At 42.8% G+C, this 23,196-nt stretch overlaps 2 protein-coding genes across 5 annotated transcripts in view; one reads left to right on the top strand and one right to left on the bottom strand.

Annotated features, from left to right (window-relative positions):
* Positions 1–312: 312 nt before the first annotated feature.
* The window catches only part of CLCC1 (chloride channel CLIC like 1), a 36,985-nt gene continuing 14,101 nt past the window's right edge, over positions 313–23,196 (top strand). The window contains exons 1-4 of one of the 4 annotated variants that reach the window (XM_006052151.4): positions 313–524; positions 11,054–11,137; positions 19,751–19,891; positions 20,301–20,402. In XM_006052151.4, the coding sequence (XP_006052213.3) occupies positions 19,763–19,891; positions 20,301–20,402 (231 nt within the window). In that variant the 5' untranslated portion in view covers positions 313–524; positions 11,054–11,137; positions 19,751–19,762. The remainder of the gene's footprint in view (positions 525–11,053; positions 11,138–19,750; positions 19,892–20,300; positions 20,403–23,196) is intronic. The other 3 variants (XM_025288173.3, XM_025288174.3, XM_006052150.4) reach the window with 3 other exon arrangements.
* On the bottom strand, positions 5,807–7,543 carry LOC123334034 (the record flags this gene model as incomplete). The annotated part of the gene is made up of 1 exon (XM_044944614.2): positions 5,807–7,543. A coding segment is annotated over exon 1 (1,596 nt), but the record flags the coding sequence as incomplete, so codon positions are not given.

The following is a 23,196-nucleotide window of genomic DNA, read 5'->3' on the forward strand; positions in this document are numbered from 1 at the left end:
TTAAGGACAAAATCAAAGCAAAACTTAGTATTTCCAATTACCACAAAGCGTGCACTCCCCAACCCTTCCCCATTACCCAATTCTACAGGAGTACTGTTGTCATTAATCATGCCCCATTAAAAAAATTATGCTCAGAACAGATTTATGGGTTTTATTGCAAATATTAAGTATTCGAGAACTTAGAGAAAATAAACGGATAAGAAAATACGCTTCGTACCCGTTTAATATATTTGGCTTCGAAGTAAGATTTCACTTGCAGAGTTCAGCTTATGAGGATAAAGAAATGCAGGCCTAAAGCAGGCCGACGGAGGCCGGCCCCGCCCCCTTGACGGGCCAATCAGCCGCGCGTCCGGGAAGGACGTACAGCCGCCGGCCGAGCGAATCGATGAGGACGCGCGCCAGGCAGGCCCCCAGCTGAAGTGCCCGGCGGCTTGCGGGGCGGCTGGCCATCTTCGCTAGCTGCCAAGTCTGTTATCTGTCTTCCCGGAGAGGCAGGCGGGCGACCCGAGACGTGAGTCCGCGAGGTCGGTTGCGTTTGTGCAGCGGGCGGGTTCCGCAGGCGGCGGCGCAGGCGAGGCCAGGGGCGCTGTCGGGGCCTGCGGGGGACTTCGGAGCGCGGCGTCGACCGGGGTGGGCGAGCGACCTGCCCCCTTATCTTACCGGCCAGTTGGCGGCCTTAACTCTGGTTGCCGCGCTGTTGCTCTCACTTTAGGCGCTTCGAAGGGCGTCCTCGGGAAAAGGGGCAAGACGCGCAAAACGAGACGCGAGCAAACGTTGACTTTTGTTGGCTTCAGTTATCTCTGAAAACTTTAAAAACAATCTGAACGAATACCGTCAGCAGAATGGCTCGGATTTGGTTGTAGTTAAGTTTTCGAAAACTCCAAATTAATTTGAATGTTAAATTTAGAGATGAATATTTATGACTGGGTGGTGAAAAACAATGACATTTTTCACTGTGATGGTGGTTATGAAGGTGTGGTCCCCAGACTAGCTTTATCATCATTACTATCATCGTCGTCCTCATCTAAGAACTGTTAGAAATGCTCTCAAGTTTGAGAACCACAGTTCCAGGAAACTACACAAACGGACGCGAACTAAATTGCAACCCCCTGATTCCTATGCCCTTCAGTTGACTCTAATATCCACGTTAATTTTCTTACTCATTTCACGTGTAAACTCGTTGAAATCAGATGCTCCTCTTTTATGCCGATTTCCACTCAGTGGCTGGCAATCTCTTTGGAGATCTCTTTGTTGATAGCTGCCCAGTCTAGTATCTCCTGTTACAGCCCACTCTGCATTTCCCACTTTGTAGAGATGGGATCCCGCAGTTCCTCTCCGCCTTCTCAGAATAGCCCCTCAGGACCTTTGGCATCCTGCTCTGGAGAGGCAGTTTTTAGGTAGAGCCAGTATGGGTTGGAGGGCTTCCCTGATAGCTCAGTTGGTAAAGAATCCGCCTGCAATGCAGGAAACCCCGATTTGATTCCTAGGTCAGGAGGAACCTCTGGAGAAGGGGTAGGCTACCCACTCCAGTATTATTCTTGGATTTCCCTTGTGGTTCAGCTGGTAAAGAATCCGCCTGCAATGCGAGAGACCTGGGTTTGATTCCTGGGTTGGGAAGATTCCCTGGAGAAAGGAAAGGCTACGCACTCCAGTATTCTGGCCTGGAGAATTCCATGGACTGTTTAGTCTGGGTTGGGCTACATAATAGCTGAGTGGCCTTGGGCAAGTTACTTGTTTTTCTAATCTGTAAAATGAAGATAACAATAGTACTACTTATAAGAGTTCTTGTGAGAATTAAATGAATGAATGTAACAGGTTTTGGCACATAATCAAATACTTGTACTATTATTTAACAACTTTGACATTATAAGCGTCAAACTTGCTACTATTATTTAACAACTTTGACGTTATAAGCGTCAAAATACTGACAGATGAAAAAATTGATTAAAAAAAATAAAAACTAGGGGAGAGAGACTGCTGCTGCTGCTAAGTCACTTCAGTCATGTCCCACTCCATGTGACCCCATAGTCGGCAGCCCACCAGGCTCCTCCGTCCCTGGGTTTCTCCAGGCAAGAATACTGGAGAGGGTTGCCATTTCCATCTCCCATGCATGCATGCATGCTAAGTCACTTCAGTCGTGTCTGACTCTGTGCGACCCTATGGACAGCAGCCCACCAGGCTCCTCCATCCACAGGATTTTCCAGGCAAGAATACTGGAGTGGGTTATGTTCACCTTAGCGAGTTACTAAAAAGCAAGCACCTATGTAATTACTGTCTGGGTTAAGGAGTAGAACATTGCCAGTGTCCTAGATGCCCTCCAGCACCTTTTCCCTTGTCTCATTCCTGTTCGCAGAAGGAAGGGTCTCAATATTTACCAAGTGTAGTGCTTGCTATAGTACTCTGACAAAGTTTCTTTTATGCTTGGTTTGCTAAATGTTTTTTAATCATGGATGAGTTTTCATTCTTTGATACTGGTTTTGGGTGCCTTCTCTTTTTCTTTGTTAATCTTATTATATATAAGGTTATCAGTTTTATTCATCATTTCAAAGAACCAAGTTTTGGTTTTATCATCTTCCCTATTACATGTTTTCTTATTTCTTTTTATTCTTTATTTTTGCATTGAATTCTTTCCGTGGTTCTTTCTCAGGCCTCAGCTACTTTCGTCTTATGCGTGCATTGGTCAGCACTGTGCTGAATACTCAAAGGGGTCTGTTTTGATACCAGTTCTCTCAGACTGGGTGTCCGCCAGTTTAGTTCTGACACTGCCTATCCAGAGTTAGTGTACACCCCGCAAGATAAGGTTACAAGACTTTCCCCACATAAGATGCAGGTCTTAGAGGCCACCTGTACTTTTGACCAACTAACTATAGATTGAGTGGTTCCCACAACCCCATCAGATTGGATGATTCACTAAAATGACTGAAAGCACTACAGTTAATGGTTATATTATAAAGAATATAGACAAAGATCAGCCAAATGAAGAGACAGGGCAGTCTGCGGGGGAGAGTGCAGCGCTTCTGTGTCCTCATGGAGGCCAGGGTCTCATCAGCTCAGCACAGCAGCGTGTCACCAGCCAGGATGCTCCTCTGAGTTGCAGTGTCCAGAGTTGTTTTTTTTCCCTTAATATATATATTTTATTGAAGTGTAGCTGACTTACAGTGTTTCAGGTGCACACAAGGTGATTCAGTTACACATATACACATATGTTACTTTTCAGATTATTTTCCATTATAGATTATTACGAGATATTGTCTATAGGTCCCTGTGCTATACAGTAAACCCTTGTTGCATATCTATTTTTTAAAATTAGAAATCTAGCATTCTATTCATACTAAGTCAAATGAGTGGAATCAAAATGTCAAAAAATTTTTAGGCAAAATTAATAAGTTTTCTAAAATATATATATTATGCATACTATTTAGTATAGTATAATACACATATATTATGCTATACTATGCTGCTGCTAAGTCGCTTCAGTTGTGTCCGACTCTGTGCGACCCCATAGACGGCAGCCCACCAGGCTCCGCCGTCCCTGGGATTCTCCAGGCAAGAACACTGGAGTGGGTCGCTATTTCCTTCTCCAAATATATAAATATAAATACAAAAGCTTTTCTGTGCTTGATAAAGGCTTCAGAAAGAACGTCAAAAAAAAGTGGAGAAATTGGAAAACATAATCTAAATGAAATGGGAGCACTGAATATGAAATAGAGAAAGTAAAACTTGATAAAAGTAAAAGATCATCATATGGTCCAGTTGTTTTTAAAATAAACATGGCTGCTAGTTAAAAACATCTAGAGCTCTGGAGGAAAAAAAAAAGCAATACCTGAGCATTTGTATTTTTCAAAAAATTTCAAGATAATTCTGCTATGCATCAGGATTTTAAAAAGCAATTAAAGGTTTTTCTATTAAATGGTAGTTTTGGTGATACAGAATTCTATTATTTTTCTGTTGACCAATCATGATACAGTGGTATTGAGTACTAGTTACATAATCACAATAGTAAAAGATGTTTATCAGTTTTCACAATCAATAGCCAGACCAAAAAAAAAGATAATTACAATTGCAAGCCATAATGGGAACATGTGCTGTGCTTAGTCATTCAGTTGTATCCAACTCTTGGTGACCCCATGGAGCCTGCCAAGCTCCTCTGTCCAGGTAAGAATACTGGAGTGGGTTGCTGCCGGGGACCAGCCCCGGCTGATCCAGGGTATTCGAAGGAGAGACGGCTAGGCGAGGGTCAGGGAATAACTGCTTAATTACACTTTAATTAAGGATACAAAGAGTAATAGAATAAGGATAGCTCAGTGAGGAAATTCAGTGGAGAAAAGCGGCTGAAATAAGGATAGCTCAGTAAGAAAATTCAGTGGAGAAAAGAAGCTGAGTGGCTTGGTTTACGCGGAAAATCAATATAACCCGTGACACCAGGTTAGCTCTGACCACGGAGGCCGCAGGCGCCCTCTCGAATAGCGGAAGGTGCCCCACCTTAGACACCTTCTCGAGTGGGTCTTAGAAGCCCAGGCAAATAAATGGTCGCAGAGGACATCCACGCTCCAGATGGACGCTCAGCCAGAAGTTAAAGGGAAGAATGACATGGGGAGACCAAGTTTCAGTGAACAAGGCCCGCACTTTATTTTCCAAAGTAGTTTTTATACCTTAAGTTATGCATAGAGGATAATGGGGGAAGGGGTAGAGTCATGCAGCAAGCCAGGCTTTTTTCCTGTAAACTTATCATATGCAAAAGTTCAGGTGATAGACATCATCTTCTGGCCCGGAGGCCTGTTAACATTTTAAGAAACTTATCTTTCTCTAAAGGTGATTATTCCAAAGTCAGGCGCCAGCCTTCCAAAAAGCATTGAACAAAGCTGCATTTTACATTTCTATACACCCATTATATCAATCAATACACTGCCAAGGACACAGTAGGAGTATGGAGACTTAGCAGCAAACACTGGCCCAACAAGTGAAAAACCCTTCACCAATACATTTTCTAATCAATCTTTTAACTACTCAAAGGAATCTGTGTTTAGGCAGTTTAGAACATCTCCTGCCTCTCACAGTTGGGAGGCTCTGAACAATCACATGTGGCCGGAAAAACCCATTCAGGCAGGCTAGAGGATTTCCAAAGGAGTTTGTAGGTTAAACACTGTCACACCCAGGAATTATTAACTGGAGCTGTGAGCTAACTCTTTTTTCAGAGAGAGGTAGTGGGGGACAGCCCCCCGTAAAGTCAGAGGTGTAGGTGAAAGCACAAAGCAGAAAGTAGGCAGACTCTGGTTTTGGGGGTAGATGCTCGAGAATTTCCAGGGGGACTCCTGAGGCTCGATCCCGCCTTTGCGTATGCCGAGCCTCCTTCCTCATGACCTTTGTCATGGGCGGAGTGCCTCACGCTGGCTCCCGGAAGTGATAGAATTCCAGTTGAGCTATTCCAGATCCTCACTCAATATGCAATGTGCCGGCTCCCAGCATCTCCCCCTTTTTTATTTCTTAAAACAGCCAGATGCAGCTCAGTCGCGAGCTTCTGAATGTTCTGCCGAAGAATCCTGACAATACAAGGAAGAATGAATATGAGAAGCAAAACTAAAGCACCAGCAGCGATGTATCCAAGGATATTAGACAGAATGTTTTTTCCTGAAATGAAGTCAGAGAAAGTGTGAAAAAAGTCATTAGCTGCCCCAGCGGCAGTAAAATCCAGTCGAGAGTGTTCCAGGGTCTGTATTTGATTATGAAGTTTCCCTAAGTCCAGGCCAATGTCAGAGCTGTTCCAAACACCTGAGATATGATTTTTTATTTTTTCCCATTCATAATCTGTCTCATTTACCTTTAAAGATGTCACGCATATCCACCGGTAATCAGCGTGGCAAGACAGAGCCATTTTCACTTTTAACGCCTGTAACTCAGTCCCAATATGCATTATTGCCTCTTCTAAGGCATCTACTCTCATCTCCAATTTTCTGTCTATAACTTCCTGTGTTGCTAGAGTTAAAGAGACATTTTTAGACATGGTATCAACATATTGGGCAGTATGCACTTGTTGACTCAATGATATTGCTGCCGCAGTAACAGAAGTAATTGCTGCTATCAAAGCCGATATTCCTAAAATAAGTAAGCCCACAAATCGCCGTTGTCGCATTAAATCTCGTAGTTGTTGTAACACGGCAAGGCCGTAATTGTCATACCAGTGGCTAGTCACTGTCACAGGTATCATGAGATAGGGTGGGCGTTGTAACACCACAAAAGAGCAAACATTATATTGAGGGGTCAAACAAGATGAAAGCATACATTGTTCACAAGTTACTATATTAGGTCCACCTGAATAATTCATGCGTACATTAAGCTTCTTGGAGTCATTAGTAAAAAGAAAAACATAAGGGGAGGGTAGACAAGCTAAAACAGAATAAGTAGAATTGCTATCTGGGCGGTACAAGGAGACAGGAGCAGTAGCAGCAAGGGCTCTCCAAATATCAGGTTGCCAATAGGTCTGTTTCTTCGTTGTATAAGACAGCATGGGAGGAACAAATTGATTACGATGCCTTCTAGTGGCATGTGTTGGCCAAGGAAGAGGAATCCTATCCCAATTCTCGAATCTGCCCTCAAATGTATCATTGGCCAATGGATCCTCACCTGGATTCGGGTTGCTCCAGTCCTGAATAGTATAATCTCCACCTCCTGGTATCCTATAATCAATCCTTGAATCATAAGTACAAGATGTCCAAGTCGGATACCCTGTACGACTGTCTATGGTGTTCCATACTTTCTCTGAAGGAGCAACCTTATAACAATTCGGATATTTTGGTGGAGATTTGGAATGCAGGGTTACATAGGGGTCAAGGATCCCGGGCATACGAGCCAATAATACCCAAGCTGATCGATGACGTAAAGACCAGGAATCTGTTATAATTATTTTTTTAGAGGCCCCAACACATCCTTCTTTGGTGGGGGTAATAAAGCTTCTAAGGTCATTGGGGAAGTTAAAGCAAACAGGGAAATCACCTGTTAATCCCCTGAAGGTATAGTTGAAGTTAATAGGATATTTATCTCTAGTGTAAGAAGTATAGGATCCTCCCAAGAGCTGGGGTTGGTCTGTGTTGACCCGTATAGGCTCATTATCCCAAGTAACAACTTGGAAAGTTGGAGGATCTGGGAGATACGCCCAATATTTGGTTGGAATAGGGGAGGCGCTTACCTGACAGGAAAGCAAAGCAAGCATGGCAATAAACAGTTTCTCAGGAGAAGCTGGAGATCCCTGTAAGGAAGCTATTCCCCGTGCCTGGTGGCAGAGTGTTTTTATTTGTCCCCAAGTAGGTATGGAGGCATTCCGGGTCGCCCGAGTCAGGCGGCCTGACACCCTTTTGTGAGGCAAAGGATCGGGAGGAGCAATATCCTGTATATGAAGTTGAGACATCTGCTTGGTGGGTGGATCCGTTCCTTGCTCATCCGGGATCTCCGATGTCAGTTGTCCCGACGCCGGCGGCGTTTCCCGTGCTGGCGGGGGGAGTGAAGGCAGAGGAGGTCCCTTCCTTTTTCGGGGTCGCGGCAGCTGGGGAATCCGGTATCCGAGGGGCTGAGACACGGCGAATCAATCTGTCTGGAACCCAAATTGGAGAATCTGCGTCCTGTGGAAAAATGCAAGCATATCCTCGACCACTGGTTAACAATGGGTCGGGACCTTTCCATTGTCCGGAAAGGAGGTCCTTCCATTTAACTAATGGTTTTGCATTCAGCTGCTCAGGGCACCAATGGCGAAGCATTGCAGTAATTCCGGCCGAATCGGCATTTAAAATATTTATTACGAAAAGAGCATGTTGCAAGATTTGATGGGGAGAGCTATACTTAAACTCCCCTTCTTTTAATTTTTGAATTTGGATTTTTAATGTTTGGTGTGCTCTTTCCACAATGGCTTGTCCTTGGGGATTATAAGGAATGCCTGTATTATGTTTAATTTGAAACTTTAGACAAAATTTCTGAAAAGACTTAGATGTGTAAGCAGGAGCATTATCGGTTTTCAAGGCTTTTGGCAGACCCATATATGAGAAACAAGTAAAGAGATGTTGTATTACATCTTTAACTGCTTCCCCTGTGCGAGCAGTTGCAATAATAACGTGAGAAAAAGTATCTACAGTTACATGAACAAAAGACAATTTTCCAAATGAAGAGACATGAGTTACATCCATCTGCCAGAGTGCATTAGGTTTAAGACCGCGAGGATTAACTCCCATAGGTAAACTATTTACAGTAGTGGGACAATGAGAACAGGAACGAACAATCTCCCGAGCAGATTCTCGAGGAATCTGAAATTGATATCTTAGCGCAGTAGCATTTTGATGGTGGAGTGAATGAGAGGCTCTGGCCTCCTCAATCACAGTAGCCACTGTACTTCTAGTTAACAAGTCAGCCAAATCATTAAAGGCATTTAAAGGGCCGGGCAATCCGGAATGAGCCCGAATGTGTCAAATAAAATATGCTCGGCTTCGTTTCCAAATTTGCTGCTGCAGTTTAGTTAACAAGTGAAATATTGCAGTTTTGTTCTCGGGCAGGACCGCAGTCTCAATATGTGGAAACAGCCTGACCACATACTGAGAATCAGAGTAAAGATTAAATTCCTCCTCTGCAAACGTAACAAAGGCCTCTATAACAGCTGTGAGTTCAGCTCTCTGGGCCGAAGTCTCCTGTGTGTGTAAAACTTTACGCTGATCTTTTGTAACTATAGAAGCTCTGCCATTAGCAGATCCGTCAGTAAAAACCATTTGAGCATCTGAGATGGGAGAGTATTTACATCTAACAGGAAAAATAACCGGGTGTTTAGACATAAAATTTAGCAAAACATGTGAAGGTAAATGATGCAGAATTTGGCCAAAATAATTTCCTATAGCAATCTGCCAATTCTCATCAAACATTAGAAGAGCATCAAGTTGTTCTTTATTATATGGAATCACAATTTCTGCTGGTTCTTTACCAAATAATTCACTATCCCTTTTAAGATGTACTTTTTCTGAATCCGGGGCAGGGTCTAAGACATCTCTAATGATATTCCATAAGGAAAAGGCGTCATTAGGCACCTTTTCTGAGCCATGTTCGGCATGGTAAGTTTTTAGCTGTTTTCCTACTTTCTCCCAGACATCTAAGTTAACAGAGCCTTCGTCTGGAAACCAGGGACAGTGTTCTTGTACAAAGGAAAAAAATGATTGAATGGTAGATTTTTTAACTTTAATTCCTCTTTTATTTAATAACTGTAAAACTACTCCTATAAAGAGCTGTCTTTCATTTGATTCAGTGTTACCCATGTCAGAAAATTAAGTATAATAGAGGATTTTGCTTTTAGCTATCAAAAGATCAGGCCTTTCTTTGGCCTTTTAACTTCAGAAACCGTTTTCTCTAAGTCTTCAACACTTTCAACACTTCCCACTCCTCAGCCCTGTCTATCCTACAGGGGGGTCCGCGGCACCCTTGAGTGGGGTCCTAGCCGTCCCGAACACTGGAAGGACAATAGAGCTGGTGACCCAGATTGTCCCGGGGGGGAAACAGAAGGCTGATGACCCAAACTGTTCCGAGGGGGGAGCAGTAGAGCTGATGACCCAAACTGCTCCGTGGGGGAACAAGAGAGCTGATGACCCAGTTGTTCCGAGAACGGGGAGCAAATAGAGCTGATGACCCTAATTGCAGGGAGCTTACCTTCGAAAATCCTGTCTCGGGCGCCACCTGCCGGGGACCAGCCCCGGCTGATCCAGGGTATTCGAAGGAGAGACGGCTAGGCGAGGGTCAGGGAATAACTGCTTAATTACACTTTAATTAAGGATACAAAGAGTAATAGAATAAGGATAGCTCAGTGAGGAAATTCAGTGGAGAAAAGCGGCTGAAATAAGGATAGCTCAGTAAGAAAATTCAGTGGAGAAAAGAAGCTGAGTGGCTTGGTTTACGCGGAAAATCAATATAACCCGTGACACCAGGTTAGCTCTGACCACGGAGGCCGCAGGCGCCCTCTCGAATAGCGGAAGGTGCCCCACCTTAGACACCTTCTCGAGTGGGTCTTAGAAGCCCAGGCAAATAAATGGTCGCAGAGGACATCCACGCTCCAGATGGACGCTCAGCCAGAAGTTAAAGGGAAGAATGACATGGGGAGACCAAGTTTCAGTGAACAAGGCCCGCACTTTATTTTCCAAAGTAGTTTTTATACCTTAAGTTATGCATAGAGGATAATGGGGGAAGGGGTAGAGTCATGCAGCAAGCCAGGCTTTTTTCCTGTAAACTTATCATATGCAAAAGTTCAGGTGATAGACATCATCTTCTGGCCCGGAGGCCTGTTAACATTTTAAGAAACTTATCTTTCTCTAAAGGTGATTATTCCAAAGTCAGGCGCCAGCCTTCCAAAAAGCATTGAACAAAGCTGCATTTTACATTTCTATACACCCATTATATCAATCAATACACTGCCAAGGACACAGTAGGAGTATGGAGACTTAGCAGCAAACATTGGCCCAACAAGTGAAAAACCCTTCACCAATACATTTTCTAATCAATCTTTTAACTACTCAAAGGAATCTGTGTTTAGGCAGTTTAGAACATCTCCTGCCTCTCACAGTTGGGAGGCTCTGAACAATCACATGTGGCCGGAAAAACCCATTCAGGCAGGCTAGAGGATTTCCAAAGGAGTTTGTAGGTTAAACACTGTCACACCCAGGAATTATTAACTGGAGCTGTGAGCTAACTCTTTTTTCAGAGAGAGGTAGTGGGGGACAGCCCCCCGTAAAGTCAGAGGTGTAGGTGAAAACACAAAGCAGAAAGTAGGCAGACTCTGGTTTTGGGGGTAGATGCTCGAGAATTTCCAGGGGGACTCCTGAGGCTCGATCCCGCCTTTGCGTATGCCGAGCCTCCTTCCTCATGACCTTTGTCATGGGCGGAGTGCCTCACGCTGGCTCCCGGAAGTGATAGAATTCCAGTTGAGCTATTCCAGATCCTCACTCAATATGCAATGTGCCGGCTCCCAGCAGGTTGCCATGCCCTCCTCCAGGGGAATCTTCCCAACCTAGGGATTGAACCCAGATCTCCTGCATTGCAGGTGGATTCTTTACCGTCTGAGCCACCAGAGAAGCCCAGTGTAAAATAATTACATACAATTTGGAAAGTCAAGCAGAGTGCTGTGGTAAGTGGAAATGCATATATGTACATGTTTGCATCTGCCCAGCCAGTCTGTGTCTTTTGGTTGATGCATTTAATCCATTTAAATTTAAGGTAATGATTGATATGTATGATCCTATTACCATTTTCTTAATTCTTTTGAGTTTATTTTCTGTAAGTCTTTCCCTTCTCTTGTGTTTCCTGCCTGAAGAAGTTCCTTTAGCTTTTGTTGTAAAGCTGCTTTGGTGGTACTGAATTCTCTTAACTTTTGCTTGTCTGGAAAACTTTTGATTTCTCCATCAGACTTGAAGGAGAGTCTTGCTGGGTGGAGTATCCTTGGTTGTAGGTTCTTCCCTTTCATCACTTTCAATATATCCTGCCATTCCCTTCTGGCTTGTAGAGTTTCTGTTGAGAAATCAGCTGATAACCTTATGGGAATTCTCTTGTGTGTTATTTGTTGTTTTTCCTTGTTAATATTTTAACTTTGTCTTTAATTTTTGTCAGTTTGATTACTGTATGTATCAGTGTGTTCCTCCTTAGGTTTGTCCTGCTTGAAACTCTGTGCTTCTTGGACTTGGTTGACTATTTCCTTCCCCATGTTAGGGAAGTTTTCATCTATTATCTCTTCAAATATTTTCTCAGGTCCTTTCTCTCTCTCTTCTTCTGGGACCCCTATGGTGCAAATGTTGGTGCATTTAATGTTGTCCCAGAGGTCTGTTAGGCTGTCTTCCTTTTTTTCATTCTTTTTTCTATATTCTGTTCTGTGGCAGTGATTTCCATCATTCTGTCCTCCAGGTCATTTATCTGTTCTTCTGCCTCAGTTATTCTGCTATTAATTTCTTCTAATGTATTATTCATCTCTGTTTTTTGTTTTTTAGTTCTTCTAGGTCTTCGGTAAACATTTCTTGCATCTTCTCCATTGTTTTCAGAGCTCCTGGATCATCTTCACTATCATTATTCTGAATTCTTTTTCTGGAAGGTTGCCTGTCTCCACTTCATTTAGTTTCTTTTCTGGGGTTTTATCTTGTCCCTTCATGTGGGACATAACTTTCTGTTTTTACATCCTAATTAACTTTCTGTAATGTGATTTTTGCTCCAGCTCCTGTGGTATTATGGTTCTTGCTTCTTCTGTTTGCCCTTTGATGGATGAGGCTAAGAGGCTTGTATAAGCTTTCTGATGGGAGGGACTGGCTGTGGGAAAAACTGGGTCTTGCTCTGGTGTGCATGGCCTTGCTCAGTAAAGTTTAATCCAATTATCTGCTGATAGGTGGGGTCATTTTGTTGTCCTCTGATCACTTGATCTTTCAGCAGCATTTGATACAGTTATCTGTTCCCATTTTTCTTCACTTGGCTTCTGGAATAACAACCTCTCCTGGTCTTCCTCCTGCCTCACTAGTACTCATTGACATCATCTCTTATTAGCATCCCCTTGTTCTCTCCAACCTCCAAGTGTTGGCATGCTCCAGGTCTCAGTCTTTTATCTTCATAATAGATCTTGTGGTGATCTTAGCCAGTCCATGGTTTATCCATCTCATCTACATCTTTGTTGTTCAGTCGTGTCCGACTCTTTGTGACCCCATGAACTACAGAGAGCATGCCAGGCTTCCCTGTTCATCACCAACTCCCAGAGCTTGCTCAAACTCGTGTCCATTGAGTCGGTGATGCCATCCAACCACCTCATCCTGTGTCATCCCCTTCTCCTCCTGCCCTCAATCTTTCCCAGCATCAGGGTCTTTTCCAGTGAATCAGCTCTTCACATCAGGTGGCCAAAGTATTGGAACTTCAGCTTCAGCATCAGCCTTTCCAATGAATATTCAGGGTTGATTTCCTTTAGGATTGACTGCATTGATCTCCTTGCTGTTCAAAGGACTCTCAAGAGTCTCCTCCAGCACCATAGTTTGAAAGCATCAATTCTTCAGCGATCAGCCTTCTTTATGGTCCTGCTCTCACATCCATATGTAACTATTGGAAAAACCATAGCTTTGACTAGACAGACCTTTGTTGGCAAAGTAATGTCTCTGCTTTTTAATAAGCTCTCCATGTTAGTCATAGCTTTTCTTCCAAGGAGCAAGCATCTTTTAATTTCATGGCTGCAGCCACTATCTGCAGTGATTTTGGAGCCCCCAAAAATAAAGCCTCTCATTGTTTCCAGTGTTTCCCCATCTATTTGCCTTGAAGTCATGGGACTGAATGCCGTGATTTCATTTTTCGCCTGTTGACCTTTAAGCCAGCTTTTTCACTCTTCCTCTTTCATCAAGAGGCTCTTTAGTTCCTTTTCACTTTCTGCCATTAGAGTGGTGTCATCTGCATATCTGAGGTTGTTGATATTTCTCCTGGCAGTCTTGATTTCAGCCTGAGCTTCATCCAGCCTGGCATTTCGCATGATGTACTCTGCATATAAGTTAAATAAGCAGAGTGACAATATACAGCCTTGATGTTCTCCTTTCCCAATTTTGAACCAGTCTGTTGTTCCATGTCCAGTTCTCACTTTTTTTTGTAGTTTATTTTTAATTGAAGGATAATTGCTTTACAGTATTGTGTTGGTTTCTGCCAAACATCAACATTAATCAACCATAGGTATACATACGTCTCCTCCCTCCCCATCCCACTCCTCCAAGTTGTTACAGAGCCCAAGTTTGAGCTCCCTGAGTCATACAGCAAATTCCCTTTGGCTATCTATTTTACATATGGTAATGTATGTTTCCATGTTACTCTCCATTCAGTGTTGCTTCTTGACCTGCATATAGGTTTCTCAGGAGGCAGGTAAGGTGGTCTGGTATTCCCATCTCTTTAAAAATTTTCCACAGTTTGTTGTGATCCACATGGTAAAGCATCTGCCTGCAGTGTGGGAGACCCGGGTTTGATCCCTGGGTTGGGAAGATCCCCTGGAGAAGGAAATAGCACCGTACTCCAGTACTCTTGCCTGGAAAATTCCATGGACTGAGGAGCCTGGTGGGCTACAGTCCATGGGGTAGCAAAGAGTCGGACACAACTGAAGGACTTCACTTTCGCTTTCACTTACACAAAAGCTGTGACAGGCTTTAACATAGTCAGTGAAACAGAAGTAGATGTTTTTCTGGAATTCTCTTTTTCTATGATCCAGTGGATGTTGGCAGTTTGATTTCTGGTTTCTTTGCCTTCCTAAACCCAGTTTGTACATCTGGAAGTTCTTGATTCATGTACTGTTGAAGCCTGACTTGAAGGATTTTGAGCATTACCTTGCTAGGAGGTGAAATGAGTGCAACTGTGTGGTAGTTTGAACATTCTTTGGCATTGCCCTTCTTTGGGATTGGAATGTAAACTGACCTTTTCCAGTCCTGTGGCCACTACTGAGTTTTCCAAATTTGCTGGCATATCGAGTGTGGCACTTTAACAGCTTCATCTTTTAGGATTTGAAATAGCTAAGCTACATCTTGAAGGCTGTCACCTGTATTTCTGTAGATCCACTTCTCTCCTTACCACCATACTGGTAAGGAGAGATGGGACATCTCTATGTGGTTATCAGTAAACATTTGAAATGTACTGTGTCTGAAGCAGAACTCTTGATATATCAGAACTTGTTGTCTGCCCACCTGAGTGTCCTTCAGTCTTTTCCCATTCTCCCCGTTGCTCTGGTCACAAACCTTAACATCATCCTGTATCTTTTCTTGTCCTTACTTCTTACATCCAATTTACCAGAATTTCTGCAGTGCATTTCTATATTAATTACAGTAGCACAAGATGGTATTAAAAAACCAACCCCCCCAAATCTTAGGACTTACCCTAAAATAAATTAATTTTCATTCACGTGAAAGTCAAAAAACATTTTCCCACTTAATAGGTGGCCTTGCATGTGGTTGTTTAGGGTCCAAGCTCCTTCCATAGTCAGGCTGCCCTCCTCTAGGGCTCAGCGTCCTCCCCATTGCCTGGTGGGGGATGGGGGGACAGCTGATGGAAGTTCAGGCAGCGAGGCTTTCATAGATGTGGTGCATATTTCTTCCACTGCTGTTGTGCTGACCAGGACTTAATTGTCACATACTTAACTGGAAGACACCACTTGTTACCATGTGTTCAGAAAGAAGAAGTAATGTGCTTGATGACCTGTTAGCTGGGCTTTGCCACATGTCTTCTTTCTAGTTTTCTGCTTTTGCCCTTCTGTTCCAGCTTCCACATAGCAGCCCCAGTGATTTTAAAATGTAATCCTGATTCTATCATTTTTGTGCTTAAAACTCTCTAGTGGCTGACTTCCTGTTACACTTAAGTAAAAACCATACTCATTATTATGGCCTATTCCCCTTCTCCCCTCCAGCTCATTCACAAGACGTAGTTCACAAACCTTGACATCATCCTGAATCTTTTCTCATCCAATTTACCAGCAATTTCTGCAGTGCATTTCTGTGTTAATGTGGATAGCACAACCTCATGGTGTAAAAAAACAGTTGTTCTAGCCTTCTTGCTCATTCTTTGAATGCGTCAAACCTGGGCCTTTATGCTTGCTATCTTCTCTCTCTGAATTTTATTTTCCCGAATCTTTCTACAGTTCGCTTATTATTTTTCTGCCTAATAATGTGGTTTTGTACCACTGTGTAACAAACCACCCCAAGGTTTAGAGGCTTTAAACAACCATTTTCTCATCTCATAATTCTGTGGCTTATGGACTCTGTTGGACTCAGCTGGGTGGTCATTCTTTCCCACATGATGGTGGCGGATCACCAAGTCAGTTATCAAGGGACTGGACTGGATCCACCAAGAGGACTCACCTCCATGACCGGTTGTTGATGTTGGCTGCCAACTGGGAGATCAGTGTGCCCCGACACGTGCAGTCTCCTGGTGACTTAACCTTTTCACAGCCTGGTGGCTGAGTTCCAAGGGAGAGTCCCCAAAAGCATGTCTTCCAAAGTAGTAAAGTAGAAGCAGCTGATCCTGTATAGGGTGGGCCAGGCCATCTATACCTTTGTCTTGTGTTATTTTCCTCATAGGACTTACCGCTATCTGAAATTACTTTTTTGTCAATTTATTGTCATCTGCCACTAGAATGTAAGTTTCTTAAAGACGACCTGACTGGTCTAGCTTCCTGTTAGCCCCATCACGACAGTGCGTAGAATCCAGCAGCTATTTTGTAAATGTTGAACAAAGGAGTGCTGAACTCTTCCCCAGGCTGTAGTCTCATTCTCAATTTCTTGAAGTTAATGATATCACCGTTTTTGTTGATGGTGGGCCTTGAAATCTTACAGTCCTGTCTGTCATCGTTCTCCTTTTTTCCTTCTACGTGCATTCAGCTGCCAGGGTCTCTAGAATTAATCTTTAAAATGTGTCCGGGGGGTTCTTTCTGGTCTCATTGCCACAACTCTTTCAGATCAACATCCTTTTCTACTTCAGCCTCCTTTTGAACTGAGTGTACATTTAATTCTGGTTTCATCTTCCCCAAATATAGTTCCCATCCCCCTTGAAAACTATTGTTAGCAGGTAAAGTTAGTTACAAGCTTTTTACTTTGGCAGAGTCATCGCAGCCCACCTCTCCAGCTCTGTGTTCCACCATGTGCGTCCTCATGTTTCCGGTTTCTGAGACGAACATGTTGCTTTCTGCCTCCCATGTCTTGCACTCTTAGAATGCTGCCCATACTTCAAAGTCTATTTCCCATGCCCATTCCTCCATGAAATCTTCCCGGTTGCTCCCAGTCATATGTGCTGTTTCATCCTTTCAGCCCTTGAAGCTCTGCTCTGAATCCTTGCTGAGGCCTTGATTGTTTGCATTTGCTGCTTACATTACTCAGTGTCTTCCACTTGCTGGCCACTGGGCTGGTTGTTGGGTTTGGAGAGGGGTGAGGCAAGATGGAGGAGAGGGCATTAGGAAGGTGAATTCAGACTTGAGTAAGGAGTTAACCTTCCCTGGAAGAGTTCACATTATAGTGCTGTGGTTTTCTACCTTCATTGTGTGATGGAACCAGCAGGGGAGCTTTGAAAATCCCTACACCTGGTTTTGACTAAAAAGATGCACAGCGTGAGAGTTGTGAGTTAAGTTTTATTTAGGACAAAATGAGAACTGTAGCCAAGAGACAGCACCTCAGGTAGCTCTGAGAGATTGCTCCAAAGAGGCCCTCCAGGCTCCTCTGTCCCTGGAATTCTCCAGGCAGGAATACTGGAGTGGGTTGCCATTCCCTTCTCCAGGGGATCTTCCCAACCCAGGGATCGAACCTGGATCTCCTGCATTGCAGGCAGATTCTTTACCATCTGAGGCACTAGGGAAGCCCCCAGGGGAAGGTAAATATATGATTTTGATGCAGGGGGAGTTCAGTGCAATCAGGTGCTTACTTTCCAAAAGGTTTTCTGCTAGTCACAAGGAGCTGATGTCACCACGAAGGGATTTAGTGCTTTTCTAGATAACGAGGAGATGCAAGGATTGGGATCATGAACTCAGTTCCCGAAAATATCTGTGAAGACCTCTTCCACCATTTCCCTGGAGCTCAGAGTGCCTCATTCTCTGCCCTGAATTCCCCGCAGCGGGTGTTGAAGGGCTGCAGCTGCAGCAGCACAGGGCTCGGTCTTCAGAGGCAGATGCGAACACCCCTGTTGTTTTTCAGTCGCTGGCAAATGCTTTTGGCAAGTGCGTGTTTGTAGTTGACAGGCCAGTGCCAATTTGTAGACGATGGTTCCTCACCTAGAGATTCTGATTTAATTGACTTGGGAGGTGGCCATAAGATTGGAAAATTTAGAAACTTCCCAGGTGATTCTAATGCAGGATTGAGAGCCTTTGTGGCAAGGGATGAGACTGACCAGTAAGTGGTTAATTTCAGTGTGTGTTATGCTAGAAGAAGAAACAGCACACCAGGAACACAAAGAAGTGTTTGGTTTAGCCTGAAGTTACTTTTATTCCTACAGCTACACTGTAAGCCATTACTGGGCAGGGCCCAGGGCATTCCCATCTTGGAACTCCCTCACCTGATCCTTATTCACAGAGGCTGTTTGACAGAGCATTCTGCAGTGATGGTAATGCTCTGTATCTGCACTGTCCAGTTTGGAAGCCACTCTGCCCAGTTTGGAAGCCACTAGCCATAGGTGGCAATTGAGCACTTGAAATGCAGCTAGTGAGAATAAGGAAATAATTTGCAGTGTAATTTTCATTTAAATAGCCACGTGTGGCTAATGGCTGCTGTATTGGACAATGTTGAATAGAGAAGATAGTGTGTTGAAACAATTTGACAGTGTTTATGCAGAGGCTTAGATGAAGCAAGCTGTTTTCTCTGATTGAGAGTTTAGTCACCTTATTTGAATCTTAATTTTGCACCTTTTAAGTTTCCTATTTCCCACAGCTTTACTGAGAAATGATTCACATACTGTACAATTCATCCATTTAAATTGTATAGTTCAGTTTTTTGGTATATTCACAGATAATGTACAACCATTTCCACAGTTAATTTTAGATCACTTTTCATCACCGCAAATAGAAACCCTGTAAACAGCTCACAGATATACAGGGAAGACTTGTGGTTGCCAAGGGGGAGGGAGTTGGGGGAGGGATGGATTGGGAGTTCAGGGTGAGCAAGACAAACTATTATATTAATACATAGAATGGATAAATAACAAGGTTCTACTGTTTAGCACAGGGAACTATATTCAATATCCTGTGGTAAACCATAATGGAAAAGAATATAAAATGGAATGTATGCATATATATAACTGAATCACTTTGCTACACAGCAGAAGCTAACACAACATTGTAAATCAACTATACTTCAATCAAAACAAGAGCTCTGTACCACTTAACTACCACCCCTGTGTCTCTTATATCCTCAGTCTCTTATATCCACTTACCAGTCTCTGTAGACTTTCCTATTCTGGACAGTTCATATCAGTGGAATCATAATATATGGTTTATGGTGACTGGCTTTTTTCACATGGCATAATGGGGGCTCAGCAGTGAAGAACCCACCTGCTAATTCAGGAGATGCGGGGTTGGATCTCTGGGTGGGTACGATTCCTTGGAGAAGGAAATAGCAATCCAGTCCAGTATCCTCAGTGGAGCTTGGTGGGCTACAGTCCATAGGGTCACAGAGTTGGACATGACTTAGTGACTGAACAACAAGGTTTTCAAGACTCACCCATGTTGTAGCGTGGATCAATACTTCATTCCTTTTTATGGCCTAATAATAATCCACTGTGTGATAGTCATTAGCTTATAGACATTTGGGTTGTTTCTCCACTTTGGCTATTGTGAATAATGCAGCTATAAATGTTTGTGTACAGGTTTGTGTTGACATATATTTTCACTTCTCTTGGGTATATACCTCGGAATGGAATTGCCAAATCATTTAGAAAAAAAAAATATATGTATATAGTCTCAATGAGACTATGTGCACATGAATGTATGTGTTTATATACAAACACCATTTTACTAAGTATTTTTATTTCAGTTATTATGACCCAGAGGGATGGTATGGGGAGGGATGTAGGGGGGGCGGGTTCAGGATGGGGAACATGTGTATACCCGTGGTGGATTCATGTTGATGTATGGCAAAACCAATACAATATTGTAAAGTAATTAGCCTCCAATTAAAATAAATAATTTATATTAAAAAAAAGAAAGCATTATCTTAACACTAGAAGTAGGTTGTTTTTATTAAAAGTAATCATACTTCAATATATGTGCTAATTTTTGTAGCATTCACGCAGGATGCTGTATTCTCTGCTCCTCTGTGAATGTCTGTGGCTGATAACTGCTTATGCTCATGATGATGAATGGATTGATCCCACAGACATGCTTAACTATGATGCTGCTTCAGGAAGAATGAGAAAATCTCAGGTATTTACAAAAATCCATGTGTGTATAATACCCTACCAGTCCTGTGATGGAAATAGTCTACATTTGTTATTGTTTTTCACAGAGCTGTGAAAGAGTCCTATGACAGTGATTAATGACCATGCAGAATATCTTCCTGTCTCTTAGCCTAAGATGATTTCAACCCCACCTGTTTAATTCTGTTTCAGATTAGAATGTAAAGCTGATCAAGAAGCAAACCCATTTGATTTTAGTTCTTAGCTAGTATATAAATTTGAGGCTGTTACTTTTTTGGGGGTTTAATACAGTTGAAGAATATATATAACAAGCAAAGCCATAAAATGATGGAGTCAAAATTTTAGTCTTCACTAACTGTAGATTATTTTTACAACTGAACTATAAAGAAATAAAACCTCTCTCTGCTTTGCTTTAGGTGAAATATGGTATATCAGAGAAAGAAGAGGTCAATCCTGACTTATCATATGCTGATGAATTATCACAATGTTACAACAGACTTGATTCTTTAACTTATAAGGTTAGGATTTTTTATTCATGATTTTTGTATTACTTATAGTATGTTAAATTGTTCTGTGTTTTCTGTCTTTGCTAACATTTCTTGTGTTTGTATGGATGTGAGAGTTGGACTGTGAAGAAAGCTGAGTGCCGAAGAATTAATGCTTTTGAACTATGGTGTTGGAGAAGACTTTTTTTTTTTTTTTTAAGTACAAAATAATTTATTACAGCATTATATAGGTTGGCATTATTTTACAGTGAATTCTTTTCTCTCAACAATTAAGAATCTAAATATACACTTAGCGTGAAGGAAAACAATTTTAATTAGAACAGTTTCTCTAAATAAAATCTCTTTTGAATTTATATTTGTCTTAAAAGGAAGTATTAATGTTACAGACATATATGGTTCTGAAAAAAACATATTCAATGATACTATTACTGTTTCCTGTACAAGATAGAACAAAAGCTGCTGCTGCTACTGCTAAGTTGCTTCAGTTGTGTCCGACTCTGCGACCCCATAGACGGCAGCCCACCAGGCTCCTCTGTCCCTGGGATTCTCCAGGCAAGAACACTGGAGTGGGTTGCCATTTCCTTCTCCATGGAGAAGACTCTTGAGAGTCCCTGGGACTGCAAGGAGATCTAACCAGTCCATCCTAAAGGAGATCAGTCCTGGGTGTTCTTTGGAGGGAATGATGCTAAAGCTGAAACTCCAGTACTTTGGCCACCTCATGCGAAGAGTTGACTCATTGGAAAAGATTGTGACGCTGGGAGGGATTGGGGGCAGGAGGAGAAGGGGACGACAGAGGATGAGATGGCTGGATGGCATCACCAACTCGATGGACGTGAGTTTGAGTGAACTCTGGGAGTTGGTGATGGACAGGGAGGCCTGGCGTGCTGTGATTCCTGGGGTTGCAAAGAGTCGGACACGACTGAGCGACTGAACTTGTGTTTCTATCTAAAGTACAATTTACAAATATATAAATAATTTTTTTTCTTTAATTACCCTAGCCTTGGTTTCTCTTTACTCTGGCCTTGAATTTTTAAAAATTGTACTTTTATTTTCCTGTAATAACATTTATCTCACTGTGTTGTAATTATTTCTTTACCAGGCTGAACGTTTCTTGGAACAAAGAATATTTTATTCATTCTTGATGCTCTATCACCTGTCACAATGCTGGACTGTAGTAACTCATGACAAGTATAGCAAATGAAGAAATGTCTCTGCTGCTAGCTTATAAGCATAACAGTTGCTCCTACAAATATAAGGGATTATTATAATCTGGTGTGTGGTAACTCTTACTTCATTTATTCAGTCTTTTTATTTCTGTGGCTGCAGTAGAGTTTGAGAAAGGAAGTAAGTCAAGATTGTTGGTTGGTTTGAGCACAGGTTATGCTGCAAGAACCCACCTCTGTTGGTTTTGAAGCAGGGTGCTGGCGGCAGCGTGGAGGAGGCTGGGATGGGGGATGGCAGAGGTGCAGCAACGCTGAAGGCTCACGCTGAGGCTGTGACGGGGTGAAGAGAAAACTTTCCTGTGGTAGAATAGGCAAGTTGTGGTGGTTGAGGAATAGGGAAGAGCGAGAGTGAATGGCGGAGGGTTCCAGCTTGAGAGGCTGGGAGAGCTTGCTAATTGAGATCCAGATGTATCCCAGTGAGGTCTATAAGCAGCTGCATGTGGTTCTTACCAAATGTGAATGTTGTCTCATCTGAGTGCTAGCAAAGAAAGGCTTGGATAAAATTTGCTTCAGTGTTAACTGCATTTTGTAGTGTAGTGAGCTAATTTGGCTGCCTGGTAGGAAATGGAGAAATGCCCTTTTACTGAAATTTTTCATTCCATTGTTTGTGACTTTGGGTCTGACATTGTAAAAACATAATTAGTAAAATGAAGTCTTTAGTCTTTGTTAAAAAAAATTTTTTTTTACTCTTAAAAAGAAATTTAAAAATTTTAAGGTTTGTAAACCTTGCCTGAAAGCTGAGGAGTGCCCTGTGACTTCTTGAGTGTCATTCTGTCCTGGGTCTGTGTGTGCTGCTCAGTTATTACGTGTTTATCATCTGAAGCCCATTCCAGTGCTCCACTCAGCTTGTGGTCCACACTCAAGTAATAAGTGGAAGTTGCTTATCGCAGGTTCTAAATGCCTTATGACGTGCACTACCCTCACTCAGAAACTAGCCGCTCTGGTGATTATAGACCTGAGTTCAGAGGAAGTCTGTCCTCATGAGGGATTCTGTGCAGACGGGCTGCCGTGTGTGGACGTCTGGAGAGGCCTTAGTTCAGTTGCTCAGTCGTGTCCAACTCTTTGCGACCCCATGGACTGCAGCACGCCAGGCTTCCCTGTCCATCACCAACTCATTGTTCAAACTCATGTCCTTTGAGTCGATGGTGCCATCCAACCATCTCATCCTCTGTTGTCCACTTCTTCTCCTGCCTTCAATCTTTCCCAGCATCAGGGTCTTTTCCAAGGAGTCAGTTCTTCGCCTCAGGTGGCCAAAGTATTCCTGCCATTTGGTAGGGCATGATTGATAGTTGGCAGGAAAAATCAGTAAAAGGCCAAAAAGTAATACACACATTCAAGAAAATCTTTGCTGTGTCCTTCATCTTCTAGCTGCATGTTGCCTCTGTTTCTGTTTGGCTGTGCTTTCTATTTTTTTCCTCCCCTTTTCCTTTTTTCTTTAAATCATTACTTTGGAATTAAGAAGGGGCAGATTGGTCCAAATGTTCTGCTTATCCACATCTCTGCTTCCTTGTTTCATGATCTTCAGCTTTAAAACTGCTGAAAGTCAGAAGAAAACTGCCAGTTGGTGCAGTATGGGACTCCTG

The sequence above is a fragment of the Bubalus bubalis genome, chromosome 6 (genome assembly GCF_019923935.1).
Source record: "Bubalus bubalis isolate 160015118507 breed Murrah chromosome 6, NDDB_SH_1, whole genome shotgun sequence".
NCBI classification, from domain to species: domain Eukaryota; kingdom Metazoa; phylum Chordata; class Mammalia; order Artiodactyla; family Bovidae; genus Bubalus; species Bubalus bubalis.